At 40.6% G+C, this 20820-nt stretch overlaps 1 protein-coding gene and 1 pseudogene across 1 annotated transcript in view; both read left to right on the top strand.

Moving 5' to 3' along the window:
- NME8 (NME/NM23 family member 8) overlaps positions 1-20820 on the top strand; it is a 56294-nt gene that overhangs the window by 18291 nt on the left and 17183 nt on the right. The window contains exons 7-11 of the mRNA XM_055301193.1: positions 9-75; positions 944-1017; positions 4246-4338; positions 5829-6013; positions 13545-13720. Coding sequence (XP_055157168.1) covers positions 9-75; positions 944-1017; positions 4246-4338; positions 5829-6013; positions 13545-13720 — 595 coding nt within the window. The remainder of the gene's footprint in view (positions 1-8; positions 76-943; positions 1018-4245; positions 4339-5828; positions 6014-13544; positions 13721-20820) is intronic.
- Positions 7881-9783, top strand: LOC129494075 (E3 ubiquitin-protein ligase makorin-1-like; annotated as a pseudogene).

Genomic DNA, 20820 nt, shown 5'->3' with positions numbered 1-20820 from the left:
TTACACAGTATCGTGAAATTGTGTTTGTAGACTCAGATGTGGAAGATGCTGGGGAAGCACAATATGAAAGTGCTGGTGAGTAAATTTCCTTCAGAGTAATGGCAAGGAATTTGTGTACATGGATGTTAATTATAGCACTACATGTAAGAGCAAAAAGGTAGTGGTGACCTCAACGTTACTTGTAAGGGCTTAGTAGGATAATATTAGACTTAGCTGTTAGCAAGAAAACTTTTTTGCTCCCTTTGCCTTTCCTTTGGTCTCTGTGGGCACAACCCTTAGAGGTTACTCGGGCCCAGAGGCTCCCTTATGACTCCCTAGACAGCAGCCTCCTCTTATTTTATCCTTCATCATCTTCCAGAACCTTGTGAAAGTAATTTCTTCTTCCATGACCCATGGGCCAGTTTACTTTACAGTTAACAGTTTCCCTCCTGGATTGTCTGTACAGGTGTGTGAGTGTGCATTCACGCTTTGGAGGGAGCAGAGACCAACAGTGTGCTCAGTGAGCTATTGTGCACTAAAAGCTCATCATGAGAATGTGTGGATAAATGTGGATAAATCTCTAGATGATAAAATTCATCAGTCTGTAATGTTTGCTTGCATCGAAACTCCACTGATCAGTGATACTGATCAAGGGTGTGATTTTAATGCATGTGAATTGTATTAAAATAACTAGTGCGCACCTAACAGGTTTTTCATTTTTATTTATTTATTTATTTTTGCCTGTGAACCACCAATTCTTGTGAATATTTCTCCTGCATGCACATACAGGAACTGCACTTTGATTCTAAGTAGAAACTCCTTGGTAGTTGGCACGTCATAATAAGAACAAAGCTTTCAATGGACAAAAATTCACTAAACATTAATAATTTACATTTATAATTGGCAAATCCTTCATTATCTAGACTTTGTACCAGGAAAATGAAATTCTCCTATTTTTTCCTAGAACAACTATACATTATTGTTATTATCAAACCTGATGCTGTGATGACTAGAAAATCTCTAGAGATTAAAGGAAAAGTAAGTGATATTTCCCAAAAATGCTTTAAACTGATTGCAACGTAACAACTTCTAAACTGTCAATTTGGAGACAAGCTTATCATTTAGAGTGAAATAGAACATAACAAATTTCTGGTGCTAGGTACCTCCGAAGGCTTTGAATGTTTTGTCTTAACAAAGGTTAGATCTACTCAAGCATCTTTTTTTTTTTTTAAAGATTTTATTTATTTATTCATGAGAAACACAGAGAGAGAGAGAGAGGCAGACACAGGTAGAGGGAGAAGCAAGCTCATGCAGGGAGCCCGATGTGGGACTTGATCTTGGGACTCTGGGATCACATCTAAGCCAAAGGCAGATGCTCAACCACTGAGGCACTCAGGCATCCCTCAAGCATATTTTATTTTATTTTATTTTATTTTATTTTATTTTATTTTATTTTATTTTATTTTATTTTATTTTATTTTATAAGATTTTATGCATTTATTCATGAGAGACACAGAGAGGCAGAGACACAGGAAGAGGGAGGAGAAGCAGGCTCCATGCAGGGAGCCCGATGCAGGACTTGATCACTTGATCCCAGGACCCCAGGATCACATCCTGGGCCAAAGGCAGACGCTTAACCGTTGAACCACCCAGGCGTCCCTCAAGCATCTTTATTTAAAGAACTCTGCTCTACCAGCATCCAATATAAATAGTGATAAAAATGCAGTTCTTATATTGGATGATAACAAATGTTCTTCCTGTTTAGTTTTTATCAACATAGACTTGTTATAAGCTCACATTGGCTTGTTTTATTTTCTTGATGTTGTCATAAATGTATGGACTTTCTTAGATGCAAGATAGAATAAGGAAGCATTTATTGTTTTGCCTTAGAGCTAAAATAAGTTTTTTAATTTTTACTTTTTTTTTTTAAAGATTCTATTTATTTATTCATGAGAGACACACAGAGGCAGAGGGAGAAGCAAGCTCCATGCTGGGAACCTGATGCGGGACTCAATCCTGGGTCTCCAGGATCATGCCCTGAGCTGAAGGCGGCAGTAAACCACTGAGCCACCCAGACTGCCCCAAAATAAGTTTTTTTTTTTTTTAAGAGGAAAACTGAGTTCTAATTCATAGGTCAGCGCACTTTTCATATAAAGCCCAGAGAGTTACTATTTTCATGTTTGTGGGGCAGATGGTCTCTAACACCACTGCTTACCTCTGCCATCACTTTGAGAAACACCCATTGGTAGTAGGTAAACAAATGGATGTGGCCGTGCCCCAGTAAAGCTTTATTTCCAAACACAAGTGGTGGGCCTGATGTTGACTGCAGGCTGTACTTTGCTAACTCCATAACAATGACTGTGATAACACAGCAACAGTAAATTGAAATTTGGAAGAATTTTGTTTGGGGAATAGAGGAGGTCATTGAGGAGGAACTACCTCAAGGGGTTGGCCTTCTCTTGATGAACTTCCCATCATGCCCTCTTTAGCTACCGCAGCATTATCACTGATTGTACTACGAGAGTCAAAGATCCGTGATCTTGGGTTGTATGGTCTCTTTCATTTGTTCATTGATTTAATAATATTGCTCTCTAAAGATAGCATTTTTCTTCCAGATTTTGAAGTGTATGAAAGGGCGGGGCATCAAACTGTACCCCCATCCTCCGTACATAAATTACTTATACTTCAGAAAGTTTAAAAAAGTAATATCACATATTTACATGGTTTTACTGTTCCTTATTAGAGTAGGTTTAAATGGCTAGGACATTAAACATTTTCAAAATTATATGTTTTTTTTTAGTTCTTTTAGTTGTGGCATTACTTTGAATTATGAGTTCATCACCATTTTTTTTGGTTTTGTTTTGATATAGTAAATAACATGTCAGAGATGTAAATTATGAATATTCCTAAATACTTCATCTCTCTGGAATATGGTAAAGGGCTACATAAAAAAAAAAACAGGACAAAAAAGCTAGAGAATGTTTTGAATGGACAAAAAAAGGACACACTGCATTTTTCAATTATAGTAATGGAAAAGTTACCAAGTTTAAATATTGCTTGGATTTTACTTTCTGCTGTCAGGCCCTAAGCAAGGTAACAAAGACATGATCTGAGTATTTAGAAATTATTTAAATTGGACTATCGGTTAGGTGAGGGTTCAGAGAGATTTAAGTAGTGCTTTTCCATGTCAAAATACCAAGGGAACCAGTAAGGTGTTTACTTTCATAATAGAAGCAGAAGGTACCTGGTGCTAGATACTCCCACCAAACAATGTAATTACTGGGTTGCTTTGAACCCAGATTATACTTCTATTTCATCGTTTAGTACCTCATTAGACTTGTCATATTTGCTTCAAAACTCTTACATTTTACTATACTTGAGTGACATGCAAACTGGATTTGTCATTAAAGTTTTTTTTTAAGACAAAGCTTGGCAAAATCCCAAATTCTATACTTCCCCGTAATTTGGATAGTTTTGTTTTTGATTTTCCTATAAAGTGTAAAATATACTAGATTATGAGTTATAGCCTTAACAAAGGAAAGACTTCTATTTTTTATTTTATTTCATTTTATTTTTTTTTAAGATTTTATTTATTTATTCATGAGAGACACAGAGAGAGGCAGAGACACAGACAGAGGGAGAAGCAGGTTCCATGCAGGGAGCCCGATGTGGGACTCAATCCCAGGACCCCAGGATCGCTCTCTGAGCCGAAGGCAGACACCTGACCACCGAGCCACTCAGGTGTCCCTATTTTTTATTTTTTAAATTTAATTTTTACACTTAAATGTAATTAATTTTTAATTTAAATTCAATTGATTGATTGAAAAGCTTTTTAAAAAATGTCAAACCAATTTTGAAGTAGATGGTTAAAAGTGCTTATCGATTTATGTTTTTACGAATGATTCAAGAAAGCACGATTCTTCCCTTGGAATTTAGGTAATTATTTAGTTTAAATTATTAATTTAGTTATTATTTAAATGACTTGCCCCACATTTTGGGGTAAGTCATTTAAATAACAGAAATTCTGTGGAGTCTCTGGTTCAAGCCTTGCAAACTTACATACCAGGAGGCATGCAAAGGACCTTCTCTGTTTATGTATTTTTGAGCCTCTTCAAACCTACTGCCCTATGGATCCTTTTTTGAGGTCTTCAGCTGAAATGCGTTCAAATCCAGGTGGTTTTTTAGACGCAAGGAACAAATGTCCTTGACTTGTTTTACATGTTGTCCCGTGGTGCATCTGGATCTCACCTTACTCTCTACATGAAGATTATCGAGGCAGGGTACGTCTTGGAAATTGAGGACAAGAGAGTGCTCACAGAACAACAAGCAAGGGAGTTCTATAGTCGCAAAGCGGAGGAGGTAAGAAAGTCAAAAGCAAACAAACAAAAAAAGCCACTGTGTTTTCAGATACCGTGGATTCCTCTAAGTTTTGACCTCTCATTTTAGTAAAGCAACTGAATAAGTCTGACCATCCAAATGACATCCCATTGTCCCCGTTGGTGTCCATATTATGGTAAGGCCACGGAAGCCAATGACGGAGAAGTCTTTGGTCAAAACAGTGGCAGCTGAGCAACAGCAGATGGTCCGATTATACTTTGTTGGAGTGAAGACCTGTTTGAAATGAGCATCCAGGCCTTTCCTAGAGATTTTTATCCCAGGTTGAAGGCTCCTTGTCATAAACCTCACAGGGAAGCTTTAATCCTTTCACTACCTAAAGGCCTAAGTCTCAGGCTATTTTCTCTTTTGCCCCAGGGGAGTTTAAGAAAGGCAGTGCTGTGTATTGGAAAGTGCAGTGGCTTGGGGGTTAGAGGACATCACTTCTGGAAATGTGCTGTTCAGCCTAGTGGCCATCAGCCACATGTGGCCATTTGAATTTAAATTCATGAAAATCGAATCAATTAAGAAATTCAGAGTCTCAGGTTGCACTGGCCACATTTCAAGTGCTCAGTAGCTGCATGTGGCTACACGTATTGGAGAGCACAGAAGAACGTGTTTGTAATCAGAGAAAGTTCTAGTGAATAGCACTTTGTCACCTGGCTGTGACATTCTAAACCACCTTTCCTGGCCCCAGGGAAAGGTTGGACCAGCTGCCTCAGCATCACGTGGGAACTTTTGAGACAATCCGATTCCAAAGACCGTCCTCAACTGACTGAGTTATGAACTCAGATTGGGCTTTCCAAATTGTGTTTTTTTTTTTTTCCAAGATCTTATTTATTTATTCATGAGAGACACATGCACACACACAGAAAGAGAGAGAGAGAGAGAGAGGCAGAGACACAGACAGAGGGAGAAGCAGGCTCCATGCAGGGAGCCCGATGTGGGACTCGATCCCAGGTCTCCAGAATCATGCCCTGGGCTGAAGGCGACACTAAACCACTGAGCCACCCGGGCTGCCCTCCAAATCGTGTTTTAGCAAGCCCATCTGATGATTTGGAAGCATCCTGAAGCTTGAGAATGGTAATTAGACCATCTTTAAGATCAACCCCTGTTATTTGTGAACTTCCATCCTTCAAAGATGTGTTTGTTAAGAGGGGGCTTACATGGGACACCTGGGGGGCTCAGCAGTTGAGCGTCTGCTTCGGCTCAGGGTGTGATTCGGTCCTGGGATCGAATCCCACATCGGGCTTCCTGCATGGAGCCTGCTTCTCCCTCTGCCTGTGTCTTTGCCTCTCTCTTTGCCTCTCATGAATAAATAAAATACAATCTTAAAAAAAAAAAGAGGGGGCTTACAGAGATAACACTCCCTTGCCTAGTGACTGGGAAGGGAGTGACGTTGCTTGAGTTGGGGAGTGGCTGTCTTTTTCGTCTATCCATTTCAGAAGTAAGCAGTTTATCATCTTATTTTGTAGCCTGACTTTGAAGATTTTGTCCTTTTTATGACAAGTGGAGTAAGCCATATTCTAGTTATATCTCAAGGAGATGAAGAGCAGCCTGACCTGAAGGAAACTGAACCCGATCCTGAGATGGAAGCTAAAGAAGCAGATGAGGATCACCATGAGGAAATCAGGACTCCAGTGAAAAAGAAGCATGACAGGTAGCTCGAAACCAGAAAACTTACAATTATATGTTGTATAGTAGGCAATGAAGTGTAATATCCAAATACCTCAAAATCTAAGAGTACCCATTTAAAAAAAGATTTTACTTATTTGAGAGAGAGATAGAGATCACAAGTGGGGGGAAGGGCAGAGGGAGAGGGAGACAGGCTCCCTGCTCAGCCCATACCATGTTATCTGTTTGCAGTGTCTATCTCCTTAATCAGCCTGTGTGTTAAGAACTCAAAGGTCAGAGTCGTTTACCTTTGCTTTCCAGTCATTCTATAGAAGAGGAAGGTGTGGTTCTATTAGCTACGTTATCCAGAGTCATAGAATTAGTTACTGGCAGTAACTAATTAGTTACTCACTCATTCATTCACTCTGTTATGTATCCTTCCATTTATCTAGTATTTATTAAAGTTCTACTATGTGCCAAGCCCTCGGGATACAAAGATGGCAGGAAATGAATTGATCTCTAAAGTCCTTTTCTGTCCCAAATCTTTATGACTAAGTGAAGATGTTAGTTCCTACCTCCTATAATCTCGTGTATTTTTCTGTCCATACAAAGTGTCTCTTCTATTCTTGGTGACCTCTTTATCTCTACACGTGTCATAGCTATAGAGAGTAAGTTTTTCTTTTGTAAAACTCTCATTTAAATTGAAGATGATAGGTACAATTCCTAAAATAATCCTTACAAAGATTTCTGGGATCAGAGCAGTCTGAATTCTATACCTTTACTGTCTACTCTCATCTCCAGACCTTTTCTGCCTCTCTAGAATCAAGGGGAACCTGTGCTAATAAGCATCTGGACATAGGTGAGACCTGGAGTTCTGGTGGTCCAGAACTAAAGAGAAGGGGAAGGTGGTGTGGTGCTTTCTCCACCGACACCTTGGGGAGTGCCTGAGCGCGGTCACAGGAGACAGGAACCTGGGGACAGCCGTTGGTCTTGGGAAGAACAAACATAGACTTGTGACTCCCCAGGGCCAGGTTCATACTGGACTTCCCTAGGCCTTCCTGACCCCCACAAAAGCCCAACATGGAGTTGAGCAGGATTACCAAAATTGCCTGCCTTTGAGGACCAGATCTATAAAGGCTCTTATCATTTGTTCCCACAGGGGAATGACAGCCTGCTTCCTTGTAGCCTAGAGGCCATTTTTGCCTTCCAGTTCTAGAGTTTCTAGCACCTAACGTTCTAAAACCCAGATGCAAGCCCCAGTAGATCAACCAAGAAAAATGACTTAACAACTAAGGGAGCCTCAGAGAAAGGAGGTCAGAGAAAGGAAGATCTACACAAAAATCAAAACATAAATCTAGTGAAAAAGAACTGCTAGGACTAGAAAAATCTTTAAATAAAATAGTAATAGTAGTAGTAGTACTAATAATAATAATGCTTGAGATTCAAGTGCTACATAAAAAGAGATTTTCAAATTTGAACTATAAAATAAATTGTGATCTGAACTGTAAATTCAGAGGAGAATTGGAGAGTGTGATAGTCATTTGAGACTCGAATTAATAACTTGGCAAATCAGATGAAAGAAATAGCTCAAAGTACAGAAATAAAATGAGACAGACGTTATGAAAGCAAGACTTTAAGCGATGTCGAGAATATACTGAGGAAACCATCGTGCTAGTACGAGAAATTACATACAGAGAAGAAATTACATACATCCATTCAGAAGAACAAGCTAGACTTCAACAAAGAATAGAGAACAAGATTCCCTGAAATGAAGAAACTCCACACATCTAGTTTGAAAGGGCTTAGTGGCCCAGCCTCGACCAATGCAGAAAAATACAGATACAGAATATCCTGGGGGAAAAAACAACAACAACAACACCATATGCCATTGAAAAAGGAAAGAACAGACAGTGATGTGCTTAGTATGTTTGAAACCCCAAGTAGATAATTTTCTTAGCACCCCTCTCCTCTATATGATAATATTATGTTTAGTACTAATTATTGAGCAAGACAAATAATAATGGCCAGAAAAAAACATAAAATAAATAAATAAAAAAACATAAATAGTGAAAATTATCCTTTAGGAAATTTTGTGTCTATATGAACACATAAGCAAAAAAAATAGAGTATTGTAATACCAAAAAAAGAAGCAACAGGTTAATACTGCTCAATTATATTAATGTGTTTTCTTAGAAAGGAAAAAACTCCATAAATATATGAATATATTCCATGTTCATATAGCATGTATTAGTATATATTCATATAGTATGTATTAGTATATGCTAATATGTATATATTAGTCTACCACAGGAATAAAGAGCAAATTTTGTTTGTAAGCCTTAAGATTTGAAGATTTGTCAATGACATCCTGAAAATTGGTCTTTACTGGCAGCCCTTTCAGCCCAGGAACACAGGCCCTTTGTTCTGATAAAACCACCTTTTTTTGAACTGAAGCCATCTCAAGAATTCTTTCTTGGCCATCCACTCTGAGTCCATCACTTCATACCAAAAGCAAGAAGAAAAGCTACGAGCTAAGGTATTTCATGCCTGGGGTTTGTAGGAAGGAGATAACTGTCGCTATTCGCGTGACCTCTCTGACTGTCCTTATGGGGTAGCGTGCAGGCGTTTTCAGCGAGGATGCTGTATTTACGAGACCGCAGCAGAGATGAACACGGCAAGCCACTGAAACAGGAAGACGTGCCTGCTGCGGATCTAACTGCAAAATCATCCCTTGCTCCTTCCTCAAGTCTCTCATCGGGAGCTGGACCAGTTGTTGAAATGAATACGGGCGAAGCCAAGTCCAGAAATTCAAACTTTGCAATTGTCGGCGCAGGCTCAGAAGACTGGGTGAATGCCATTGAGCCTGTGCCCGGCAGCCTTACTGTGGCCATCCTGCCCCTTCCTGGACAGGAGCACCCCCACAGGGCTCAGTGACCAAGGAAGTATCAGAGAAAGAGCAGACAGCAACAGGAACAAAGAAGCAGCTTTGGCCCTCTGCTGCAGGGGGAGAGTGCCCGTACAGGGAGAACCGTGTGTATCTCCACGGAGACTCATGTGACCGGTGTGGGCTGCGGGTCCTCCATCTGATGGATGCTGCCCAGAGATCACAACATAGAAGATTTTGCATTGAGGCCCACGGGAAGGATGTAGAGCTCTCATTTGCTGTCCAGCACAGCAAGGACGTGGTGTATGGGATCTGCATGGAGGTGGTCTATGAGAAAGCCAACCCCAGTGAGTGTCGCTTTGGGATTGTCTCCAACTGCAACCCCACTTACTGTCTCAAGTGTATTCACAAGTGGAGGAGTGCTAAGCAATTGGAGAGCGAGATCATAAAGTCCTGCCCCCAATGCCGGATCCCATCTAACTGTGTCATTCCAAGTGAGTACTGGGTGGAGGAGAAAGAAGAGAAGCAGAAACTCATTCAGAGATACAAGGAGGCAATGAGCATCAAGGCGTGTAGGTATTTTGATGAAATCGTGGGAGCTGCCCGTTTGGAGGCAACTAGTTTTACAAGCATGTGTACCCTGATGGCCGTAGAGAGGAGCTGCAGAGACTAAGTGGGAACATCAAGCAGGCACCGCGCCCAACGAAGGAACCACTTCTGGGAGCTCACTGAGGAAAGAGAACAGCAACCCCTCTGACAATGAAGGAGAGGAGGTTGTCACCTTTGAGCTGGTCGAGATGTTGCTTATGCTTTTGGCTACAGGTGGGGACGACAACCTGACAGACTTTGAAGACCTGTGGGACCTATTTCATGATGAGCTGGAAGATTTTTATGACTTGGATCTTTGCGTGGCATGTGAACTGGTCTGCTGAGCCTCAGATGGTTACTGTCCATGTGGAAGTGCCCGTGTCTCTCCTAGGCAGGCCTAGCAACTCCAGGTGCTGTCATGATCATTTTTTAAAAAAAGATTTATTTATTTATTCATTCAGAGAGAGCGAGAGAGAGGCAGAGACACAGGCAGAGGGAGAAGCAGGCCCCGTGCAGGGAGCCCGATGTGGAACTCAATCCCGGTTCTCCAGGATCACACCCCAGGCTGCAGGTGGCACTAAACCGCTGCACCACTGGGGCTGCCCTGTCTTGATCATTTTTACCCAGGGCCTGTCTTAATCCCTCACCTTCCCCCCAAGGGGTGTGTCGTTTTTCTCTGTAAAAAAAAAATTACAAAAATAAATCTTAAAGCTTGTTGTTTTTGTAACATGAAAAAAAAAAGGATCTTTACTGTATGTTAAGTGGAGATACATAAAATTCCTGTTTCACAGAAAATTCCAGAAATTGCGTTCTCTCCAATATCTTTGTTATTTTAGAATTGATTCTTACATGCAGAGTACCAGCTAGAGTACACTGTTTATTAAAGATAAGTAATAAAAATAAGCGAACCTGAAGCCTACACATATATTGTTAAAATTTAACACTCACCACAGCAATTATTTAGAATGTAGACAAAAGATTTTTTTTCAAGGAGGAGTGATTTACCACGAACATCGTTTAGAATCGCTGGTGCATGGTGATGCTAAGAAAAACAGCCCAACCTTTAGCTTAAAATTGGTTTAAAATTTGTTAGAGACGGTGCTTCCCTCAGTGACTTGCACTTTAGGTGGTCCCCTTCCACCAACTGCATATTTGGCAGCAACTGGAGACCAAGTTCGTTAAAAGGGAAAAATCTCTGAGCGGCATGGGACTTGTCATCAGACCACTGAGAGAAACAGCACCCCACCCCCCGATCTTCATGGAGCCAGGATATCCTTTACCTGGAGAAGCAAAGGGAGATGCTCAGGGCATGCTTTGGGATATATCACTTGAGAAATGTTTGAGGGAAGACTTAAACAAAAAATGGAAAGAGCACTTTGATATAAGGGAGAAAATGTTCTCCTCAGAGAGGAGAGAGGGAAGCTGACATGAAGAAGGAACACAGTATTTTTCAGGTTCTTTTTCAAGTTTACAGAAGTGGGGATGGATGTTAGAGAAATAGTGTGTCGCAACGTATGAAAAATTTGGAACATATATGTTTGCTTACGGAAGCAGGTAAAAGGGTGAACATCAGTGTAGTGGATAAGTAAGAGGGAACCTCTATATTCACAAGGGAAAAACTCGGAACGGATAGCAACTGGCTCAGACCAGCCAAATAAGGGAAAGAAAAAAAGAAGAAACTGTAATTTATTATTTTTTAAAGATTTGTTTATTTGAGAGAAAGAAAGCATGAAAGAGAGAGAGAGAAATCATGAGCAGGAGGGAGGCACAGAGGGAGAAGCAGGCTCCCCGCTGAGCAGGGAGCCAGATGTGAGGCTCAATCCCAGGGCCCTGGGATCATGACCTGAGCTGAAGGCAGACACTTAACAGACTGAGCCCCTCAGGCACCCAAGAAAGTACAATTTAGAGTAAATAGTATATGTAAAGTAAGATGGAAGGAAGGTAGTTAAGTTTATGGCTATTATACTAAATATGAAAAGATTATCTCATTAAATACAGAGATTACAAGGTTAAGGTTAAAAAAAAAGCTACATTAAAAACCATTATAGTAATAATCGATGCAGACAAGAATCATCAATGGGTACTACAACCATTGCATGGAAAAATAAACAGTGTCCTCACAGATTTATTATTATTTACACAGTGGAAATTGTCAGTCTTCAGTGGAGAATACAAGAAGATACCACTTTATTATTTTTTTACTCTTAGTTTTTAAAGATTTTATCTATTTACTCATAAGAGACACACAGAGAGAGGCAGAGACACAGGCAGAGGGAGAAGCAGGCTCCCTGTGGGGAGACCCATGCAGGACTCCATCCCAGGACCCTGGGATCACGCCCTGAGCCAAAGGCAGAGACACTCAACCACTGAGCCACCCGGGTGCCCCAGGAAGATACCACATTAACCACATTAATACCAACGACAATGGGAAAAACTTACATCGTGTACATCATATTGTGGTGTATGAAGGACACAGCATCACTTATATAATATTCCTGCCAAAGATCCAAATCCTATAAGTAATAGGAAACTACTGATCCACCCAATAGTTTGAAACCATCTTAAGTGGGGGATCCCTGGGTGGCTCAGTGGTTTAGTGCTTGCCTTCGGCCCAGGGCGTGATCCTGGGGTCCCGGGATCGAGTCCTGCATGGGGCTCCCTGCATGGAGCCTGCTTCTCCCTCTGCCTGTGTCTCTGTCTCTCTCTCTGATCTATCATGAATAAATAAATAAAATCTTAAAAAAAATCCTAAATGGAGAAGAGTCTACAAAACAGCTAACTTGGACTCTTTAAAATGTCAGTATCATGAAAGATGAAGAGGCTGAGGCATTGTTAGAGATTAAAGGAGACCAGAGAGATAGGACAGTTACAGGCAATGTATGGTCCAGGATTTAAGAATTTAATATTAATGGGACAGTATTGTAGGATTGGTAAAATTTGAATATGAACTATTTATGAGACAATAGTTTTACATCAGTGTAAACTGTCCTAAATTTTTTTTAAAGGTTTTATTTATTTATTCATGAGAGACACAGGGAGAGAGGCAGAGACACAGGCAGAGGGAGAAGCAGGCTCCCTGCATGGAGCCCGATGTGGGACTCGATCCCAGGACCCCGGGATCATGACCCTGAGCCAAAGGCAGACTAAATAAATCTTTTAAAAGTGCTAAATTTAATAAAGGAGGACATGATGTTGAAAGCAACATTTATGAAGAAGGTACAGTAGTCTAAAAGTGCCCTGTTATAATCATATATACAGTATAGATATACATAGCCTTAAATCCCACAATACATTATTTTGCAGAGAAAACCTTAATGCATTTTTAAAAATTAAGATGTCATCATGTGCATTTGATGATTATGATCTAATAAAATTGGAAATAAGCAATAAAGAGGTAACCAAACTATCTTATGTATTTGAGAATATATCATGTACTCTTACATAACCCTTGACTCAAAAACAACCTTAAAAGGAAAAGTAGAAACTACCAGGAAAACTTTACATTAAAAAAAAAAAAAAAAGGAATTTTTTTTTTTTTTTTAAGAGAGAGAGGGAGGTAGGGGAAGGGACAAAGGGAGAAGGAGAGAGAATCTTAAGCAGGCTCCACGCCCAGCCAGGAGCCTGACATGGGGCTCGCTCTCCGAACTCTGGGATCATAACCTGAGCAGGAATCAAGAGTCAGACGCTTAGCTGACTGAGTCACCCAGGCATCCCAAGAAAAACACTTGTTTTTTTTTTTGGAAAGACACTTTTAAAAAATAATTAATTAATTAATTAAAACATTTTATTATTTATTTTTTTAATTAAACATTTTATTAAGAAAACATTTTTAGCCATATTTTATGTTGATCTTCATTATCCTCTCATGAAGTCAAACACACATGCTTTCACGTAGTTGATCTTTGGATTGGTTCAACAAAAAGTTGAATTAAAATATAACTCTGATTTGATAGAAAGATACAACTTTTCTTTACATGACATTCAGTTGTTATTTGTTTTATTGAACCACAAAATATTTGTGAACTTGTTACCACTTTCAATTTTCGGACATGATTATTAAGTTCCAGTGTATGATGATCTTAAATTATATATTGGATTTCTACAGTTTACAGGAATATCTGGAAAGACAACATGTATCTCAGTTTTGTGATATTGAGGAGAATCTAACTGATGTTAATCATTTCATTGATATCTTATTTCCTGATTTTAAAAATATGAAAAACCTCAAATTAGAGAAGACCCTGGCATTACTTCGACCGAGGCTCTTTCAAGAAAAGAGAGGTAAGGAATAAATATAAATAAACTCTACAATAATTACATTAAAATATGTTATTTTAAATTTAACATTAGAGGAAAAAAACACCTATTTCTTCGTGTGTAGAATTCAGAAGATTAAAATGAAGGGCGCCTGGCTGGCTCAGTCAGTGGTGGAGTGTGTGACTCTTGATCTTGGGGTGGTGAGTTTGAGCCCTATGTTAGGAAATAGAGCTTACTTAAAAAAAAAATGAGAAAAAACATAAATAAAGTGCCTGGCACCTAGAGGGTGCTAGTTTTTCTTAACCTTTTCCCATATTCACATGGCAGACGGTGACGGAACAAGAATACAGACCTTAAATTTGTATTATTGATTCTTTTTTATAGTTAGTATATGGAAATGCAATCAATATTTGTATATTGACTTTATATTCTTTGACATGCTGAACACACTTTGTTCTAGAATGTTTGGTGTAGTTTCCTTGGGATTTTTATGCAGACCAGAGTTTCTCAACTTCAGACCTACTTGCATTTGGGACTAGGTAATTCTGTGTTGAAAGAGGCTGTATCTGGGGTGCCTGGGTGGCGCAGTAAGTTAAGCAACTGACTCTTGATTTCGACTTAGAGCATGATCTCAGGGTTTTGAGATCGAGCTCCGTGATGGGCTGTGTGCTTATAATTCTTTCTCTCCGTTTCCCTTGTGCCCCCTCCCCCTCAAAAAAGAGGCAGTATCATGCGCATTGCAAAATGTTCATAACATCCTTGGCCTCTACCCACTATGCCAGTAGCATCCTCCCCACCCTCAGTGTGACACCAAAAATATCTCCAGACGTTGTCTGATGCACACTTGCAGGACAAAATGTCAGGATGAGAGCTAGTGATAAGATAATAATATCATCTGCAAATTGAGACAGTTTTACCTCTTTCTTTCAAATTGGTATGGATTTTATTTCTTCTGCTTGCCTTACTGAACTAGTTAGAACTTCCTGTATGATGCTGATTAGGAGAGGTGACATGGTTACTTTGTCCTTGACCTCACAGCAAAAGCATTCAGTCTTTTACTGGTAAGTACAATATTAGCTCTATAGACCTTTATCTACTTTTATTTTTTTTTAATTTTTATTTTTAAAAAGATTTTGTTTATTCATGAGAGACACAGAGAGGCAGAGACACAGGCAGAGGGAGAAGCAGACTCCTTGCAGGGAGCCCAGTAGGGGACTGGATCCCCAGACCTGGGATCACGACCTGAGCCAAAGACAAACTCTCAACCGCTGAGCCACCCAGGCATCCCAACCTTTACCTACTTTTAAAAATGTCCACCTATTTCTAGTTTGGGGAGGTGTTTTTTAAGTTTTTTAAAAGTCATGAATAGATATTGTATTTTCTCATCTTTTTTTTTCTGTATCTACTGATACAATTATGTTTTATAGGCTTGAGTTTGATAATATGGCAATTTCTTTGATTTTTGAGTATTGGACCATCCTTCAGATAAGCTACATTTGGTTGTATATTTACATATAGCTGGGTTTGATTTTTTTTTTATACATTAATTTTTATTGGTGTTCAATTTACCAACATACAGAATAACACCCAGTGCTCATCCCGTCAGGTGGTCTAGTTTCATTCTTCTGCATGTGGATGACCAATTTTCCCAGCACCATTTATTGAAGAGACTGTCTTTCTTCCAGTGGATCGTCTTTCCTCCTTTGTCGAATATTAGTTGACCATAAAGTTCAGGGTCCATTTCTGGATTCTCTATTCTGTTCCATTGGTCTATGTGTCTGTTTTTGTGCCAGTACCACACTGTCTTGATGACCACAGCTTTGTAGTACAACCTGAAATCTGGCATTGTGATGCCCCCAGCTATGGTTTTCTTTTCTAAAATTCCCCTGGCTATTCGGGGTCTTTTCTGATTCCACACAAATCTTAAAATAATTTGTTCTAAGTCTCTGAAAAAAGTCCATGGTATTTTGATAGGGATTGCATTGAACGTGTAAATTGCCCTGGGTAGCATTGACATTTTCACAATATTAATTCTGCCAATCCATGAGCATGGAATATTTTTCCATCTCTTTGTGTCTTCCTCAATTTCTTTCAGAAGTGTTCTATAGTTTTTAGGGTATAGATCCTTTACCTCTTTGGTTAGGTTTATTCCTAGGTATCTTATGCTTTTGGGTGCAATTGTAAATGGGATTGACTCCTTAATTTCTCTTTCTTCAGTCTCATTGTTAGTGTATAGGAATGCCATTGATTTCTGGGCATTGATTTTGTATCCTGCCATGCTACCAAATTGCTGTATGAGTTCTAGCAATCTTGGGGTGGAGGCTTTTGGGTTTTCTATGTAGAGTATCATGTCATCGGCGAAGAGGGAGAGTTTGACTTCTTCTTTGCCAATTTGAATGCCTTTAATGTCTTTTTGTTGTCTGATTGCTGAGGCTAGGACTTCCAATACTATGTTGAATAGCAGTGGTGAGAGTGGACATCCCTGTCTGGTTCCTGATCTTAGGGGAAAGGCTCCCAGTGCTTCCCCATTGAGAATGATATTTGCTGTGGGCTTTTCGTAGATGGCTTTTAAGATATCGAGGAAAGTTCCCTCTATCCCTACACTCTGAAGAGTTTTGATCAGGAATGGATGCTGTATTTTGTCAAATGCTTTCTCTGCATCTAATGAGAGGATCATATGGTTCTTGGTTTTTCTCTTGCTGATATGATGAATCACATTGATTGTTTTACGAGTGTTGAACCAGCCTTGCATCCCGGGGATAAATCCTACTTGGTCATGGTGAATAATTTTCTTAATGTGTTGTTGGATCCTATTGGCTAGTATCTTGTTGAGAATTTTTGCATCCATGTTCATCAGGGATATTGGTCTGTAATTCTCCTTTTTGGTGGGGTCTTTGTCTGGTTTTGGAATTAAGGTGATGCTGGCCTCATAGAATGAATTTGGAAGTACTCCATCTCTTTCTATCTTTCCAAACAGCTTTAGTAGAATAGGTATGATTTCTTCTTTAAACGTTTGATAGAATTCCCCTGGGAAGCCATCTGGCCCTGGACTCTTGTGTCTTGGGAGGTTTTTGATGACTTCTTCAATTTCCTCCCTGGTTATTGGCCTGTTCAGGTTTTCTATTTCTTCCTGCTCCAGTTTTGGTAGTTTGTGGCTTTCCAGGAATGCGTCCATTTCTTCTAGATTGCCTAATTTATTGGCGTAGAGCTGTTCATAATATGTTTTTAAAATCGTTTGTATTTCCTTGGTGTTGGTAGTGATCTCTCCTTTCTCATTCATGATTTTATTAATTTGAGTCTTCTCTCTCTTCTTTTTAATAAGGTTGGCTAATGGTTTATCTATCTTATTAATTCTTTCAAAGAACCAACTCCTGGTTCTATTGATCTGTTCCACAGTTCTTCTGGTCTCAATTTCATTGAGTTCTGCTCGAATTTTAATTAACTCTCTTCTTCTGCTGGGCGTCGGGTCGATTTGCTGCTTCTTCTCTAGCTCCTTTATGTGTAAGGTTAGCTTTTGTATTTGAGTTCTTTCCAGTTTTTGAATGGATGCTTGTATTGCGATGTATTTCCCCCTCAGGACTGCTTTTGCTGCATCCCAAAGATTTTGAACAGTTGTATCTTCATTCTCATTAGTTTCCATGAATCTTTTTAATTCTTCCTTAATTTCCTGGTTGACCCTTTTATCTTTTAGCAGGATGGTCCTTAACCTCCACGTGTTTGAGGTCCTTCCAAACTTCTTCTTGTGATTGAGTTCTAATTTCAAGGCGTTATGGTCTGAGAATATGCAGGGGACGATCCCAATCTTTTGGTATCGGTTCAGACCCGATTTGTGACCCAGTATGTGGTCTATTCTGGAAAAAGTTCCATGTGCACTTGAGAAGAATGTGTATTCAGTTGAGTTTGGATGTAAAGTTCTGTAGATATCTGTGAAATCTATCTGGTCCAGTGTATCATTTAAAGCTCTCGTTTCTTTGGAGATGTTGTGTTTAGAAGACCTATCAAGGGTAGAGAGAGCTAGATTGAAGTCACCAAGTATAAGTGTATTATTATCTAAGTATTTCTTTACTTTGGTTAATAATTCGTTTAAGTATTTGGCAGCTCCCACATTCGGGGCATATATATTGAGGATTGTTAAGTCCTCTTGTTGGATAGATCCTTTAAGTATTATATAGTGTCCCTCTTCGTCTCTCACTACTGTCTTCGGAGTGAATTTTAGTTTATCTGATATAAGGATGGCTACCCCTGCTTTCTTTTGAGAACCATTTGAATGGTAAATGGTTCTCCAACCTTTTATTTTCAGGTTGTAGGTGTCCTTCTGTCTAAAATGAGTCTCTTGTAGACAGCAAATAGATGGGTCCTGCTTTTTTATCCAGTCTGAAACCCTGCGCCTTTTGATGGGGTCATTAAGCCCGTTCACGTTCAGAGTTACTATTGACAGATATGAGTTTAGTGTCATCATGATATCTATTTAGTCCTTGTTTTTGTGGATTGTTCCACTGAACTTCTTCTTAAAGGGGAGTTTTAAGAGTCCCCCTTAAAATTTCTTGCAGAGCTGGTTTGGAGGTCACATATTCTTTCAGTTCCTGCCTGTCTTGGAAGCTCTTTATCTCTCCTTCCATTTTGAATGAGAGCCTTGCTGGATAAAGTATTCTTGGTTGCATGTTCTTCTCATTTAGGACCCTGAATATATCCTGCCAGCCCTTTCTGGCCTGCCACGTCTCTGTGGAGAGGTCTGCTGTTACCCTAATATTCCTCCCCATGAAAGTCAGGGACTTCTTGTCTCTTGCTGCTTTAAGGATCTTCTCTTTATCTTTGGAATTTGCAAGCTTCACTATTAGATGTCGAGGTGTTGAACGGTTTTTATTGATTTTAGGGGGGGATCTCTCTATTTCCTGGATCTGAATGCCTGTTTCCCTTCCCAGATTGGGAAAGTTTTCAGCTAGGATTTGTTCAAATACATATTCTGGCCCTCTGTCCCTTTCGGCGCCCTCGGGAACCCCAATTAAACGTAGGTTTTTCTTCCTTAGAGTGTCATTTATTTCCCTTAATCTGTCTTCATGGTTCTTTAATTGTTTATCTCTTTTTTCCTCAGTTTCCCTCTTTGCCATTAACTTGTCTTCTATGTCACTCACTCGTTCTTCCACCTCGTTAACCCTCGTCGTTAGGACTTCTAGTTTGGATTGCATCTCATTCAGTTGATTTTTAATTTCTGCCTGATTGGATCTAAATTCTGCAGTCATGAAGTCTCGTGAGTCCTTAATGCTTTTTTCTAGAGCCACCAGTAGCTGTATAATAGTGCTTCTGAATTGGCTTTCTGACATTGAATTGTAATCCAGATTTTGTAGCTCTGTGGGAGAGAGGGCTGTTTCTGATTCTTTCTTTTGAGGTGAGGTTTTCCTTCTAGTCATTTTGCTCAGTGCAGAGTGGCCAAAAACAAGTTGTATTGGGAAAAGGAGAGAAAGAGAGAGAAGGAAAGAAAAGAGAAAAAGAAAAAAGAAAAAGAAAAGTAAAAGGAAAGAAGAGAAGAAAAAGGTAAAGAAAAAGAAAGAAAGGTGAAAAAAAAGGGGTGGGGGAAGCAATCAGAAATCAAAAAGAAAAGAAAAAAGAAAAAAAAAAAAACCACGGGGGAGTATTTCTGTAGACTTTAAGTCCCTTGACTTCCCCTGGAACTGGTCCGTCCAGCTGGTCTTCTGGGGGAGGGGCCTGTTGCGCTGATTTTCAGGTGTTAGCACTTGGGGGAGCTGCTCTGCCCCTGCCTGCTGCAGGGCTCAGCGGGGGTTGTTTACCCCGTGGGGCCCCAGGAGGAACAGTCGCAGTTGCTATGGCAACTCTGGAAGCCTGGATTCAGCCTCCGCAGGAACTACGGGGCTTGGGGCTCTCGGTTCTCCATCTGCAGGGCCTGGAGGCTCCGGGGCGGGGCCGCTGATCTGCTCAGCTCCGGGCAGGAGCGTCCTTGCTGTCCTGGGCCCTCCCGGCCTCTGCCTGTCCCGGGGGAGGCCGGATCCTGGGCTGTGTCCCGGCGCCCTGTGCTCCGGGGCCTGCGCTGTTGGATTCGCGCTCCCGCCCCGCAGCCCCCTCCCTGGAGCCGCTCCCGAGCCCCTCCGAGCTGCTCCGGGTCCCGCCGTGCGCGCTGCAGCCCTTAGGGAGCTCGGCGCACTCTCCCGGGCGCAGGTGTCTGTTAGTGTCCCCGGGAGCCCGAGGGCATCCCCGCTCTCCTGGGTCCTGCTCCAACTCCCTGCGAGCCCCTTTCCGCCCGCCCGGGAAGGTTGGTGCAGCTCCTGCTCCTCCGGGACGGGGCTCTCCTGTCCTGGGGACACTCGCCCCGGCCTCAGCCCGGCTCCTCGCGGGGTCCCCTCCCCCTCGGAGGCCTTTTGTTCCTTTATTTCTCTTTCCCCGACTTCCTACCTTGATAGAAGCGCGGACTCTTCTCACTGTAGCGTTCCAGCTGGTCTCTCTTTAAATCTCAGGCCGAATTCGTAGATTTTCAGGATGGTTTGAAGGTTATCTAGGTAATTTGGTGGGGACAGGCGATTTGGGGACCCTACTCTTCCGCCATCTTGCCCCTCCTTCTCTTACTCTTTATAGTAGTTTTATGGTGAAAAATATTTTTGCTACAAACTCATCTTTCTCTAAGGATGCCAGCTAATTGCTCTCATAAGGTCATTCTGTAGAGGAGAAAGGCCCTAATCTATGCTGGGCACAGTGAGTTTAAACAGCCCAGAGGCGATGAGACATGGGCAGAGAGTCTTTGGACCCCTTAGACACTGAATTACCCATCGTTGCTGCCACTGTCCACCAGACAATCCTACTGCTCCTGGGTTTGATTTTTTAATATTTTGTTGCCTTTTGTGTCTATAGTCATCAGAAATATTTGTTGTATTCTTTTCATTGTAATGTCTTTCTCTGGTTTTGGTGTGTGTCAGGGCCATATAGGCCTTATAAAATGAGATGAGAAGTAGTCACTCTTATTTCCCTGAAGAGGTAGTGTAAAATTCATATTGCATCTTTCTGAAATATTTATTAGAATTTACCAGTGAAACTACCTGGGCCTGAAGTTTTCTTCTAAGGAATTTTTTTAAGGTTTTATTTATTTATTTGTGAGAGACACAGAGAGAGGCAGAGAA

The sequence above is a fragment of the Nyctereutes procyonoides genome, unplaced genomic scaffold (genome assembly GCF_905146905.1).
Source record: "Nyctereutes procyonoides isolate TBG_1078 unplaced genomic scaffold, NYPRO_anot_genome, whole genome shotgun sequence".
NCBI classification, from domain to species: domain Eukaryota; kingdom Metazoa; phylum Chordata; class Mammalia; order Carnivora; family Canidae; genus Nyctereutes; species Nyctereutes procyonoides.
The sequence above is the reverse complement of the archived record's forward strand: the minus strand, read 5'-3'. Positions and strand labels throughout refer to the sequence as shown.